Source organism: Vigna unguiculata, chromosome 7 (genome assembly GCF_004118075.2).
Source record: "Vigna unguiculata cultivar IT97K-499-35 chromosome 7, ASM411807v1, whole genome shotgun sequence".
Classification (NCBI taxonomy): domain Eukaryota; kingdom Viridiplantae; phylum Streptophyta; class Magnoliopsida; order Fabales; family Fabaceae; genus Vigna; species Vigna unguiculata.
The window spans coordinates 6,277,695-6,291,486 of NC_040285.1; the positions used below are offsets into that span (position 1 = coordinate 6,277,695).

A 13,792-nucleotide genomic window follows, 5' to 3' on the forward strand; every position below is an offset into this window, starting at 1 on the left:
TCCAAATCCAATTAATTCACACCTAACTTTTCTTCCACATCTTTTACGGAACCTTTATTTTACTTTTATAAAACATTCTTGTTTTATTATCTAAACCCAATTAAACAATTTAATTAGCTAAATAAACAACTTTATTTCATTATTTATATTTTAGGAAAATAAGACGTGATACCAAGAGCACATCAAAATTGCACATGATATTTTAAAGTTTCGTTTAGACTAACTGTCTTAGCTTAGCTGGTAAAGGAAATTGGATTACTCTATTACATATAGAATTTAAAAGTATTTTTATTATTAGTTTAATTTTTAATATTTGAAATCCACTTCAATTTTCATCTAAACTTTTGTTTATTTAAACAGTAATTTGCATTTAAACCATACGTACTCCGCGAATTTCGTCAAGAAAATTGACTATTACAGGTTACTATAACTGCATTTATTTAAAAACAAACCAAAAAAGTCAAATTGCAGCATCTCCAATATTATTAATTTTAGATATTTACAATAAATATTTTTGTTTTACATTAAAATGTTTTAAACGATTTATACATTTTTATATGAAGTTATTCTATTAATAAAAAAACAAGCAGTTCATAATTTTTATTATGAGTTAAATATGATTTTTTTTTCTTAATTTATTGTAAAAATTGAAATTAGCTTGTTTTGGTCTAATTTAGTTTTTATTTTTATAAATATGTAAATTTAATTTTTTTAACTAAATTTTATTAAGTTTTTTTATGTTTAAATGTGTTTTTTATATTTTTTTAATATTAATTTAGAAATATCTTTAAAATGTAAAATAAAGTTAATAAAATTTGGTTAAAATTTTTTTTTTAAAATAAAAATCAAAGTAGTTTAAAATTTTGAAAAAAAAAAACTGATTTTAATTTAACTGAAAGATAAAGAAGGAAAAAGACATCTAATTTTCTTTTCATTTATACTTAAGTTTGCTTTAAAATTAAAATATTAATTTCATGTTTTTAGCAATCTATTTTGTACGAGATACAAAGCTTATTTTCAAAATATCCTCTATATTATATACCTAAACAAATAATATATTATAAAATAAACTAAAAAAACTGCCATTAAAGATGCTATTAGTTGATATTCTTTTCCTTTCCTTTCCCAAGGGAAAATGTGAAGTCACTTTGAGGTCCCACTGCTTGAATTTAGCAAATAAAAAGTCATTGTTGTTATAACTCAACTCAAAATAATCAAAGTGTGTTTGAAGTTCATAGAAAAAAAAAACATGGAGGTGCAGCAATGGTGGAGGATCAGATTCTCCTTCAGGAGTGCAACCATGATGGTGTGTTTCCTCAACGTAATAACTGCAATCTTCTTGCTTCATACTTTTTTCACCTCTGCCTACACCCGCAACAAATTCTCCTATGCAAATTCCTACTCAGGCTAGTCGTTTCTGTCCATTTTTTCTCTTTTTTGTGGAAATTTGTAACCTTGTAGTTGAATTGGGTATGGGTAATTGTTGATTTCGCTGATCATGTCCTAAAGATTGTTGCTTTTTGTGTGATTGATTGGATTAAGGGGAAAGGGGGTGGTGTGAGTTTTTTTGTTCGTATGATTTTTGAATTTATTATTTTTGTTAGACTGTGATTTGGGGCATTCTTAACAATTTATGATTTTTGTATGTGGTGGTTCTTATGCCTTAGAATTGTGAGTTTGAGCTGTCATGGTTGTGTAATGTACCGGTGTTTAAAATCAGATGATGGATTTCTTGCCAAGTGGTTGTCATTCTTTATTTGCTTATTGTCCAGAAAAATATGAGTGTTGTTCATAGTTTTCTCATATTATCTTTGTTGGTGGTCCTGAAGTGATGGATGTTTGAACTTGTGGTTAGTGTCTGAATTCTGTGAGATGGGTTTGGATTTGAACCGTTGCATGTTATGAGAAAGAAAGACACAAAACCAGGTTTGGTGGAGTCCATAAATAATAATTTGTGTTGCTGTAATTGGTAGTGACTTTCTTCTGACTCATAATAAGATAAAAAGTGAGACAAAAACATGACATGATCGAATACGGGGTTCAGATTGGTGATCTATGATGACAAAAACCCGGCTACTGAAGGATCATAAGGATAAAAGAAAACAAAAGCATTCTTCAAAATCATTTCAGTTTTGAACTTTTGAGCAAAACTGTTATCTTATAATGATACTGATTCTACTTTTGAAATACCTATAATAGACTGGTAGGGATATACTGGAAAGTTTTTGTTAAACCTGCTTGAATCATATGTTCCTAATATTAGTTTCAATTTTTTAATTGCAGCTCAACTCCGTTACATTAAGGAATCTGAAGAGATTCGACTTGCCATGCTACCTGTGGAGCTGATAAAAAGAGTGAGTTTGGAATTAGTTTTGTTCACTATATTTGTTATTACTATGGTTGTTGCACATTAATCATGTTGAAGATGCCAATATTATAACTTATAGATGGATATACAATATAACAATCCATGTATTTTTTTTTTTTCTGGCAAGCTGTGATATTTGTACATTGGGAAACGTATACTTGATTCATCCAGCAAATATAGCTAATGATGCATGTAAATATAGTTAATTTTGTTTCACATGTAGTTAATAATTATTAATGATTTCAATGACTTCGTAATATTATTAACCGATTGTGGCTTGTGGGGCAAGGCTAACTACTATTAGACTTTTCAGTGACCTCCTGACACTGTTCATCACAGTTGACGCAATTACATCCCTTTTTTATTCTTCACACTTGCGAAGCAAAGTTAAAATGTTTACATATATAGTTAACCACTTGTGATAGACAATAACCTTTTGACATTGTTAATTACTTGTAAATCAAAGTTAACCGTCATTAAATATTTCAATAATATTGTGACACTCCTAATCATATATCATGACTCTCCTAACCATTTATAAAACAAAATTAACCATAGTCTAATTAAACATGTTTTCAGGTGGAATTTTGGGTGGATAAGATGGGAGTGGACGTTTTCCTTTGTGACAAATTGATAGTTTATTTTAGAAGTTCTGGAACAAATCTCGACTTTGTTGTGGTTTTCAATTCACTCTCTAGTTGGAAAACTGGGAGGAGGTCATCTCTCAAATTATTTATAAACAAAGCCTTTTCCCTCTACCAATTTTTCTATTCACTAGCCACTTGAAAGCTTTATCTCTCTGTCTTTTCATGTCCAATGTTAACACAAATTAAGATATACTTTCTTAAACTCATTTTCTTTGACAATGCTCAAGTTTTTATTCTTTCAGCCAAATTGCTCTTTTTGGTCATTTATTTTCTCTTTTAGCTTTTGTGATCAAACAGTGTTGAGACTTCATTCCAGGTCATTCACTTTATTGCTCTCTGTTGTGTTAATCTGTTTTTCCTGAACATAGCTTCACCAGAGTAATATAAATTGTAAACTTTTAGTTCTTCAATGGGTCATGTTAGTACATGCAGCCATCAGTGATATGCGTCATCAGGTTCATTATAATCAGATACTCGTTTAGTCATTAACTTAAAATTGCCCTGACTCTAATATTTAAAAGTTAGAGATCGAGGTCGTCTTCTTCTTCATGTTTGGCCTTGAATTACCTTGAAAAGTTGGCAGTCCCAATATTTCAATAGCCTGACAAAATATCAGTATGCTGCGTACTTTTCCACTGCAATCATATATCTCCACAGTGTGTAAGCCCTAGGCATACATATATGGGAAAATTCATGTCCTATGTAGTGAGGGAAAGTTTAAACTTGGCGTAGGCCAAGATTTTTTTTCTCAACTGTCACAGTAATCTCCTCTTGCAACTTCTGGTATATATATTTTTAAAAAAATATATTTTTCTATAAATCTGAATGTCTTCCTTTTAGGTGAGGGAGATTGAGCAGGAAGTATACACTGAACCAGAAACAGCCCAGAAGAAAGACACAAAGCAGACTGCTGCTGTTGATCTGTCTAAAAGGTTAAAGGATTTCCACTCCTTGAATGATGCTGCCAGCTTGAAAGGTGTTTCTCTTTTCTCCTGACAAACCTATAAACCTATCTCAATCATAACTTGCTTTTGTATGCAAATGCACTAGAAACTCAGTAAATGTGCATGTTCATTATATCCCTATTGTCACTTGTCAGAAAAATAATTTATTCGTTAAGTTTTCCATGGAGTATTAATAGTTATTTCAATTCTATTATATTTGGAATTTCGGATTATCATAGTGATTGAACAACATTTGTTAGTTATGTGAGGATCCTTCATTAACACTGTTTTTGACACGGACATGATTTGAGTTTAAAGATGTTAAACTATAGGAAATAGAGTTATTGAGCTGAAACAATGTGTTTCTGAGACAACATGAGTATTTTATTCATATTGAAAAAATGAAATCAGTAAGGTAAATAGAGGATATGTGGTATCATCTAATACGAGAATAAATAAAAAACATTCCTAATAATTCATATATAATCTGACTACTCTTGATTCTAAAAAATTATAAGGGATATTCTTGATTATAAAAGATTTGTGCTGATTTTTATAATTATAATACTCCTCCTTAAGTTGGAATATATAAGTCATATATGATCAGCTTGGTTCAAATGTGATTGATCCTTGGTCTTCTTAGAGACTTCCAGATTGTTTGTCAGTTGTTCACTAGAGTTGACAAATTTAGTGGTGATGTTTCCATATTACATCTTTTCTCTTCTTTAAATGCTAATCTGCCTCAATATGTTCGATCCTCTCATGAAAGATAGGATTAGATACATTGTGTAATGTTGCTTGCTGTAACTTATAATGTGCATTTAAAAATTTTCTTCAAATTTAACCTCTTTAAGGAGTTGGTTTAGCCATATGAACTCACAAAGTGATTAATGCCATTTTGTATGCTTATTTTGTATTTGATCTTGTCACAACATTTTGTTTTAGTTCTCCATAGTATTAAATTACTTGTGGTAAATCGCCTATCACTTGGTGACCGTCCTTAGTGTCAAAATACCCAATAGTTTGAATATTTATTTTACTTTCACAAATAAGGCCTTTGTCAAGAACATTCTTAATATAATTTAGGATTCCAATGATTGCATCTCAATGGTCTTGATAAGGAGAGTTTAAAGATTTACTCACTACTATCATTGCAAAAGCAATGTTAGGCCGAGTTAGAATGGGATAATTTAGCTTACCAACTAACCGTTTGTATCTCTCGCGTAGAATAGGGTTCTCCTTGGTCAGTTATAGTGTGTGTCCACAAACTTAACATCCCTATTCCTTCTAAAATGTCTAGAGTGTATTTTCTTTCACATACAACCAAATTTGGAGTGTCCAACTTCTATACCGATGAAATACCTTAAGTGTCTAAGATCTCTGTTTGTAACTGTTGAGCAAGATATTGTTGTAGGTGGATAATTTCCTCCTTTCAATACCTATGATAACAATGTCGTCCACATATATAATGAAGTACATACATCCTTTGGGGAGAATGTCAATAAAATAGAAAATGATCAACATCACTTCGTATCATTCCAAACTACTAGATAATAGTTTGAAAATGCCCAAACCATGCATGAGGTGATTGAATGAGACCATATAGGGACATTCCATATCAGACAACTGCTTTGAGCAATAAATCCAAAAGGTTACTCCATGTAGACTTTCTCATCAATATCAACATGTAGAAATGCTTTATTGTTGTGAAGTTGAAACAGAATCCAGGGACAAATAGCTACAATAGAAAAGAAAAGTCACACGGTGTCACTTTGGAAACAGGAGAGAAAGTGTTATAATCTTGTCATCTCAAGGTATGGCATAGTGGGAAACAGACTACATATATCCTAATTAAAAGGAACAAGTGTATAATATAACACAATCTCAAAGAAAGAGACATCAATAGTAATAAAATAACAATGGAGTTCAGGAAAGAAACACTGATACCCCTTTTGAGAATGATGATATCCGAGAAAGAAACATTTCAATGACCGAGGAGAAAGTTTATCTTGACCCGGTACGAGATTATGTACAAAACATGCAGAACCTAATACAGATGGAAGAACATATATATATGGGAATGAGGAAAAAAGTCCAAGTGAGATACTTGATTAGTAAGGACAGATGATGACAACCGATTAATGAAATAACACATGGTTAGGATGAAATCCCTTTAAAATTATGTGTGTCAAAATCTTCTCTGAGGTACGTGAATCTACTCTTTTAAACTCGTGGACAAACTTCTTGAGCATCCAATGTACCTATCAAAGTTATCTGTTGAGATCATGGTTGTCTAACACTTCATGCGTTTGTTGCTTCTTGACGAGTCATCTGACACTTAAGCAAGTCTTCTAGTATCGGGTCATCTGACAATACATCATGAAACTTCTATTGCTTTTGTTGCATGCCTTCAAGTCTTGGGTCATCTATTGATTCCTCACAAGACATCTAGCAAATGACCAACGTCTAGCGAACAACTATTAGTTCAAGGTTATACTCAAACTTATGGTATTAACTATGACCAAACCTTTGCACCAATGGCAAAATTAAACTATTAGAATCCTAATCTCTGTTGTTGAAAACCTTCGTTGGGAGTTGCATAAATGGATCTGAAGAATTCTCCCCAAATAGAAATTTGGAGGAAGTTTATACGCAGCTCAACGACTTTAAAGGAAAACATAAATCTGGCACTATTTGCAAATTGAGGAAGTCCTTGTATGGACCAAAATTGTCCCCTAGAGCATGGGTCACTTAATTTAACCTTGTTATGAGGCTTTTCAGGAAAACATAATCTGCTACTATGTGCAAGTTGAAGTCCTTGTATGGACTAAAATAATCTCCTAGAGAGCACTGATCACTAAATAATCTCCTTACTATTTATGTTGATGATACCCAAGGAATAGGGAGACTTAATGATCAACTTCAAGCAGCATTCAAATTAAAGGACCTTCGATACTTAATATTATTTTTTGGGCCTCTACACAGAAATTGGAAAATAAACTTAAATGAAGAAGACTCTCCTTTGGAGAAGGAATCCTACCATCAATTCGTAGGAAGATTAATCTACCTATCTCCTAGTAAACCAGAAATTACTCTTAGTGTAACTGCAGTGAGTCAATTTATGGATTATCCTACCAAGAGATATGATGCTGTAAAGCAGATTCTTCATTACTCCTCGAAAGGGTCTACTGTTCCAAAAGAATGATTGGATGATTGAATATTTTGCTGATACAGATTGGGCAGTCTATGAAAGATACAAAGTCAACTACAGGACATTGCATGAAAGTGTGGGGAAATGTTGTGACATGTAGAAGTAAGAAGCATGTTGCAAGGAGTAGTTATAAATCATACTATTGTTGCAATGCAAGGAGCAGTGCCGAAGCAGAATTTATACCAAGAGACCTAATTTATTCCACTTGAAGTCCCTATGAAGTTGTACAGTGATTGTTGATCAGCAATTGGTATAGTTCACAGTCCTATTCAACATGATAGTATAGGATGAAGCATGCAAGATTGACCGTGTTAGAATGTAATCAACTGTTACAGATTTGTAAAAAATTATTGGTTACATTTTCTAAAAGATTAGGATGATTGATTTCTAATTATTAGGTAGTTATCCTTAGGAGAATGTTGTCTACCTTTTTATAGGATCTGATTTGCAACTAAAATTTAGGGGTTTATTCCTTTTTACATTTCCTAATCTTTAGCTTAACATCAACACATCTGCTGTATAATGTAGATTGGTTTCACAGGGAAGAAACACAGTATATCTAAACCTTTTGTTTAAAGAATCATTCCAACAAAATTTATGTTGGCATTGGAATTTATTTCCTGTGATGATTTTGTTTTCAGCTTTAGAGGAATGGAGAAAGAGGAAGATGGAGAGGGCCAGACAGAGAGAATTGGAGAAAAATGGAACAACTTCTCATGCTTGACTCTATATTCTCTGATATCAAGTGAAGGTTGACATGATTCAAATACAAAATGGGACAACTGTAGTCATTAGTGTCCACTGTATAGCAGCTTTAAAATTTCCTTACATAGTTTATGTTATAAAGTGCATCTTTTGCAAATCAAATCTCTCTATATTTCAAAATTTAGAAATAAATAACTTAACCATGTCTTGATCTTGTTGGATTGTATATCATGTTTACACTGTTATTATATTATGTATTTTTATTATTCATTTCTCTGTTTAACACTTCCATGTGTTTGATGAAAATTGTTTGGTACCCTTTATAGCATTTGTATAGTTTAAATAGCTTAAATTCCACTGTATTGCAGATAAATAAAATAACTTGCTCTTGTTAGTCAGAGAATGTACATATAATAAAAGTTTTGTTTATCATTTTATTCATTAATTTATCAACAGATCTTAGGCAACTCGACCTGCTACTTCCTGCACCCATTTTTTTCCACCTCCACAAAAGTGGTAGTTTTTTTACCTTTGATTAAGAAAATAATAAAAATTTCTATACCTCCTTATTTCTGAAATACTCAATCCAGAATATGAAAAAAATTTCAGAATGAGTGTTTCAGAATACCGAATCTAGAAAATGCCAAATCTAGAAATACCTTCTGGAAGACTTGAACTGTAGTCGTGTATCGAGGTAACAATTTCTATTTTACATTTTATTTAATTTTCTTAAACAAGAAATTTGTGTAAAGGTTTATATAAATTACTTAAAAGTTATAATTTTATGGGTTATAATATATTTCACCTTATATTCTGAAATTTTGTAATTAATACGTGTATGTTTTATCTAAGTTAAGAAAATATATTTAACAAATAAGGATAGGGAGAATTGTAGAAAATGTAAAATATATTCATTTTAATTATGAATTTCGGGTTTAGGGTTTATATTTATGAATCCTAGTGTATCACTTTGAAGAAGGAATAATAAAGGGAAAGGAAAGAGAACCGATCTATAAGACCAATTAAGTTTACATATTCTAATTTTGTTTCAGTCACAGATTTGATTTAATTTTATTGACGGAGATATCATATTTTTTTTTGGTATTATTGTCAAATATTTATGTATTATAATAACATATTAAGTTTTATTTTTTCTTTTATATTATGAGATATTATACTTTATATATTAGATAAGTTTTAATAAATCGATATGAAAACCATATTTTAGTTATTTTTCATCAAATATTTTTTCGTGCATATTTATTCATATCTAACACTTTCAAATATAAGATTTGTTTGAACTAGTTTCTCTAGGGAAAAAATTAAAAATGAAATTACACTACAAAAGTTAAAATTAACTTACGTATAAGATGTTTTTTTTTAGAATTTCTCTAACATAATTTATTTCAAGTTATGATTAAGTTAATTTCTTTTTCATTCATATCTATCTGTTGAAATTGTGATGGAGAAACTCATCAAAGATGCTCATAAAAAATGTGGTTGAAATAGGAGACCCACTAATCAAATTCTTCAACTATTTATACTTTACACCAGTAAAAGTAACAGCAAAAAGAAAAAAAAAAACTGCTAAAACACAAACAAAAATGATGGTAAGGTTGCAAAGAGAAAAGTATAAAATGGTAGGTTATGGTTAGTAGGATGGGTATGTATGCCTAACGAAGCGTGTGGCGAGCTTGTTGGAAATGTTGAGTCAAAAAGTTTAGTGAAATGAAGAAAAGGGTTCTGTATTTGGATGAGTCAAAGTAAAGCAAGAGTGTTTGGTTGAATTAGGGTTGTAAAACCAAATCAGTTCAGTGCAAAGTGTAATAAATTAGTAACTTAGTTTCCAAGTGATATCATTATTGTCCAAATAAAGTTGGCATTACAAAAGGATAACATCAAAAATACAAATTAGTTTGGTTTGCAGCACGATATTTTATGTTCTAAAGTTATTGATGTTGATTATGTTAGTGCGTGTCTTCAAATTCCACCATCAAATTCATCATCTAATTGTTTAACTGCACCCCACTTTTTTTGTTTATCATTCTTAAACATGTTTGGACTTTCTTAAATTTGAGCTATGTTTGTTATTTTTTTTTAATTCAACATTGATCTTAATATTTGCCTAAACGCTATCAAAATAAATATTTGAAAAGATGTTACAAAGAACACTTCAAATCTAATGACTATTGGAAGGTTGTATAGCACTTTTAATTTTTTGTTGTACCTTTTGCTATTTATCTTGATCTTGATGCCTTCTTATTCGTCTTTGAAGATGATTGTTGATTCATCAAATATGTTAAGATATGATAATATGGTAAGTTGATCTTGCATTAAATCTCTTGAAATCTACTGACCGAAGGCTTCAAATAGAAATCTTGATCTAAAAGAGATTTTGGCTTCTATTTGAAAAAAAAAATTCAAACCCATAGCAAATATAGCAATAATAAGATTTAAACATAGTTTAAATATTTTCTTATTTCATTTTGTCTCTATTTTGAGTTTTTAATATGATCGTTGTAAGAATATATACCTTTTTATACAAAATATTTCTAAATTAGTTTATTTCAATATATAAGTGCTCATTATTTCTAAGAATGATTTTGATTGAATCTTTAAGACGTATCTGATTATGTTTTTAATTACTTGCTTTGATTTTAAACAACACAAGTATTGTATGTCAAACATTATGATTAAGTTCATTTAAGATGTTTCATCTATTATTGTCAAGGATAAAAAAATTGTTTTTTCAAATGAATCGAAAACTTTGTCAACTCTTTTTAAAAGAAAGATTGACTTTGTTTGAAATTAGTACAAAACAAAGATTTGCAATTGATGGACCAAAGTTGGCATACAATACATTTTAGAAAGTTCATGAGAATATATCATCTATGAAACTTAGTTCTCTAAAAGAAACATTATTCCTTTCTCTTTGATAAGAAATGAATTTTAAGCTTAACTCAACAACAAAATTGGTTTATAAGGCGAGGTTTGTACTCACTTATATACTATGAAATTGTCTTATCTCTAGTCCTTATGGGATCTCTAACGCATCTCCCTCACGTCGAGATATATACATGTAAGGGAACCATATTTTGATCTTCTTCTTTTTTCTCTTATTTTCATTTTTTTTAAAAGTGGAGAAAAAATGTTATATGTATATAAGATGAAATAATACTTATATTTATAGTTGGATTTTGTAAAGTAATATATTCTAAATGTATTTTTATTTAGGTAAAGTATATAAATTGATAAATTAAGAAAAGGAAACAAATTTATAAGATGAATGTATATTTTAAGAAATAATTTTTTATTGAAACAAATTGAGTTAAAAGTAATAAGAAAAGCAAAATTTATTTTAGTTTTAATTTTGTTTGTAAGTGTCAAACCTCAATTTTTTCGTGATAAATAAAATTTGTTAAAAAAAAACTTAAACAATAGATGTATTTTTCTATTTTTTAACTTTAATTTAAATAACTAATAAATTCAACAAATAATTATCTAATTTCAATTTCAATTTCAATTTGAACGTTTGAAAAAAATTTATTTGAAAACTTTTATAAAATTCTATTAAGAATTTTATATTTGGCTATATTTTAAATTTATATATTTTTTCTAAATAAATTTGTTTTAAAAAAATTCTATAATTTTTTAATATCTTCTTTAACTTTACATTAAATTATTTTTTTTCAAATATTTTCACCGACAATCATATTTTTATTTAATTTTATTTTTACTAACTTATTATACACAAAATATTTATTACATAAATGATTTTAACCAAATAAATATACATTTATCAAAATTAATTTTTCAAAAAAAATCACAATTACAATATTTTATTATAATAAATTTTCTATTATCATAATTACAATATATTTAAATTATTTTATTTATTATTATCAGTCTTCAAAATTTTTATTCCTAATTAATTTATAAACATTAAATATATTTTTGAAATTTATATTCACACAGGTTTATAAAAAAATAATGTTTTAATAAAGTAATTTGTTGTAAATAAATATATAAATCTGTAAAACTAGAAAAAAAGATGTTGCTTAGAATTTGTTCCTCAAAAAGCAGAATTCCAACAACAAACAACTTGCAAAATTAGAAAAAGCTTGATGAAATCCAAGTTTTCACAAAAAGAACTTGTACTTCAACAGTAGAAGTAGAAGGGTCGTAGTTTGAAAAAAAAGTCCTGATAGTAATAAAGTTGAAAAACAGTCTATAACACAGAAAAAAAAAATTCCAGTTGTGGTTGTAAAATTATATTTATGAGAAAAAAAAAGAAAAAAAATAATAATATAAAATATCATCAAAACAATATTTTGCATAATAAAAATAAACAAAAATAAAAAATAAAATAATAAAATAATTTGATACAACATTGAATAAAATTGTACAAGAAAAATATATAAATTAGGTATGTGATAAGATAGAAAATACCTTACAGATTTGAGAAAAATTTTCAAATATCAAAATAGTTACACCATTGAGAGTTAATGAAAATTATTTTAACAAACCAACAATTTTTCAAATAAAATAGAAATTAAGGATCAAAGAGAATAAAAGAGTATGAATTTTTATATTATCTAGTAAATGAATGACTTACGCAAAGAACACTTGAAATTAAGAAATAAACTTTCTTTTTTGTAAAAAAAAATAAATAATAAATAAAAATATTAAGAAATAAAAATAATCAAATGTGAGACTTAAAATCTATAAGCACAAACATGAAAACGGTGAGTATATATATATTCATCTATATCCTCGTATCCAATTGAAAACTTATATTATTCTTATTTATGTCGATACAGAGATTTTTCATTAAAATGAGAATGAGTTGAGATGTTACCAATCAGAAAAGTTCATTTGTTATCTCTACACAACATATGAAGAAACAGAGAGATAAAGTTATTACAATATTATAATAATATTAAAAGTAAAAAATATAAAACAAAAGATAAAAATGTGAGAATATTTTCACCTCTTGTGCTTATCTTCTTTCAGGCTCCGATTGCACTCCTCTTTCATTCCTTTCTTCTAAATTTATTCCTCTATTCTCATCCATTTTAGAAATTGATAACACCATTGAGTAGTTGGAGTGTTTAGGAGTATTTTGTACTTATTGAAATTTCAAATAGAGTAAATTTATATTTACTCTATTTAATCCATCTTTATCACCTTTTTTTTTTTTATTTCATAGTGTTTTAGTCATCTAATAAAGACTGTTGAAAATAATGAATCTCTCCCTTCCATCTATTTTATACTAAATTTTTGTCTTATTTAGACTCTTTGGCATAAGTCTCCTTTTTGGAAGATCTTCTTAGATATACCAAGCTAGGTTCTCTTTACAAGACTTTTATATACAATGTAAATGTTTGTATATTAGTGTTTTATTGGTATTGTAATGACAAAATTAATAGTAAAATATATACTAATTAGGGTCATTACATAGATCATAAATATTTATTGGGAATTAACATAATTAGATCAAAATGTAGTATTTTTTTATGCCAAACAAAGAATATTCTCAACTTATTATCTAAAATTGAGGTGTTTTGGTTTAAAGGACAATCAAAGCTTTTAATGGATAGATGAAATCTTCATAGATGAAGTCTTTAAATGATTTTAATCGATTAAAAACTTAGTTTAACGGATTAAAAAAAAGTAATACTGAACATTAAAAGTTCAAACGTAACTCTTCAATTATTTAAATGATTTAAATTAATTAATTTTAATATGTTAATCAATTAAAATATTTCGCTTACCCTTACCAAGCTAACCAAACACATTTAAGTGGATTACAAATACATTTCAATGAATTTCTACAAGGAAATGAGTCCAAATTCTCTATTGGTTTTCTTGTTGTTGTCATTTGCTGAACATTAAAAATACACTGTGTTGGTATTTT

At 28.3% G+C, this 13,792-nt stretch overlaps 1 protein-coding gene across 1 annotated transcript; it reads left to right on the forward strand.

Moving 5' to 3' along the window:
* The first annotated feature begins 1,135 nt into the window (after positions 1-1,135).
* Positions 1,136-8,153, forward strand: LOC114190067. The gene is made up of 4 exons (XM_028078832.1): positions 1,136-1,406; positions 2,284-2,354; positions 3,856-3,991; positions 7,812-8,153. The coding sequence occupies exons 1-4, from the start codon at positions 1,250-1,252 to the stop codon at positions 7,892-7,894; spliced, it is 447 nt and encodes a 148-aa protein (XP_027934633.1). The 5' UTR covers positions 1,136-1,249; the 3' UTR covers positions 7,895-8,153.
* The last annotated feature ends 5,639 nt before the right edge of the window (positions 8,154-13,792 follow it).

Excerpts from the sequence above, each read along its gene's own strand:
- LOC114190067 (XM_028078832.1), top strand. The coding sequence starts at position 1,250 with ATGGAGGTGCAGCAATGGTGGAGGATCAGATTCTCCTTCAGGAGTGCA. Across the intron at positions 2,355-3,855 it reads CTGTGGAGCTGATAAAAAGA|GTGAGGGAGATTGAGCAGGA; the intron begins GTGAGTTTGGAA and ends TCTTCCTTTTAG. Across the intron at positions 3,992-7,811 it reads TGATGCTGCCAGCTTGAAAG|CTTTAGAGGAATGGAGAAAG; the intron begins GTGTTTCTCTTT and ends TTTTGTTTTCAG.